This window comes from Dendroctonus ponderosae, unplaced genomic scaffold (assembly GCF_020466585.1).
Source record: "Dendroctonus ponderosae isolate FM_Combo_2020 unplaced genomic scaffold, Dpon_F_20191213v2 Dpon_F_20191213_7, whole genome shotgun sequence".
Lineage (NCBI taxonomy): Eukaryota > Metazoa > Arthropoda > Insecta > Coleoptera > Curculionidae > Dendroctonus > Dendroctonus ponderosae.
In genome coordinates this window covers 11269688-11271065 of record NW_026018916.1, presented here as the reverse complement: position 1 = coordinate 11271065, position 1378 = coordinate 11269688, and the positions used below count along the sequence as shown (strand labels likewise).

Below are 1378 nucleotides of genomic sequence, written 5' to 3'. Positions count from 1 at the left end.
GAAATATTGTTATAATATTCAAGAGTCTGTCGCTTCAACCTATATTAAATATTGCAAAAAAATATTACTGCAATATTTGTGTGCTATCTGGGTAGGGCATAAAATCAAGCTGGGCAAAGAAAACCAAATTGCGGAAATCAAACGCATGGGTGGCATTCAGAAATTTGAATTATATTTGTAAAGATAAAAAGATACCCAAGGTCTGACACAGTTCAACTAAGAAAGGAAGAACTTGACTACGAAATGTTAAATTTTCTGATCGAAATCGAATACGAAGCCACAACTCACAACGGATTCGAGGCTGCCTGAGGTCTAGTGGGGACAAATGGCTTTAGTCACAACTGCAGGTATTCACGGATTATCTTGTTCTTATGAAAAAGTCTATTTGGGATCCACAAAAAAAATCAGTTGAAACCAGAATGGAGGAACGTCAAAGAAATTGTAGATTAGCACAAATAGAAAAATTTAAAGCGGCGGAACATGACCTCAACGAAAGAATATTCAAGATGAAATTAGCAGAAACAAGGGGCTACCGCCCTCGACTAATAATACAGGCCATTGTAAACTATAAGCAAAATAGCGTCAAGCGTAACAAAGTGAACAGGAATATGACGACAAACCGACCACGAATGAAAGGCACCTAGAGACGGTCTCCTGCTTGCGAAAGGTCAGGAAGTAATTCTTCTAAACGATGACTTTTGATTGTTAATATCTACTCCTTAAGTTAAGAAATATAGCCTTAATAAAACACCCTGTTTAATTGGATATTTGGTCAACAGATGCGTGCACGAGTACATGGACATCTACTCGGAGGTGACGCAGCCGGAATTGAACGAGTTGGTGCACTCGCCCTTTGGTGGACGCTACTGCGGCCCTATCCCTCCCCGCAGCAGAGTTTCACTGTACCGAGCGCTCGCTTTCTCCTTCCATTCGGACAAGAATATTTCGATTCCCGACCTGTTTGCAGGCCGGTATTCCTTCATCAACGACTGTAAGTACCCAGCCATTCGACCTGTTTCTATATATTTTCGTACTCCACCCTTTAAAAGAATTTACCACAATTTTGAATCACCATATACAGTGATTCTCCCGGGTGACAATAAAAAAAAGGATGTTAGGCCTAATTAATTTTAGAATGTTTTAAAGTGTTGCAATTGTGATGTATTTTAATGTGTGATATGATGAGGCTGTTGACGAACTATGGTTGTTTTTTTAAATTAATAAAAAAATTTTTTTAACTATGTTATTTTGGAAAAACTGATGATGGTGGAAAAATACACCGAAACGCATTTTAATTGATAAATAAAGACAATAAATGACTGAAACCCAGGAATTAATTTTGATTTGGAATTGAAACACAGTCAGGAAAGTATATACA

The 1378-nt window shown here is 37.7% G+C and overlaps 1 protein-coding gene across 1 annotated transcript in view; it reads left to right on the top strand.

Annotated features, from left to right (window-relative positions):
* LOC109543124 (CUB domain-containing protein 2-like) overlaps positions 1-1378 on the top strand; it is a 90798-nt gene that overhangs the window by 87139 nt on the left and 2281 nt on the right. The window contains exon 7 of the mRNA XM_048668291.1: positions 780-1093. Coding sequence (XP_048524248.1) covers positions 780-1093 — 314 coding nt within the window. The remainder of the gene's footprint in view (positions 1-779; positions 1094-1378) is intronic.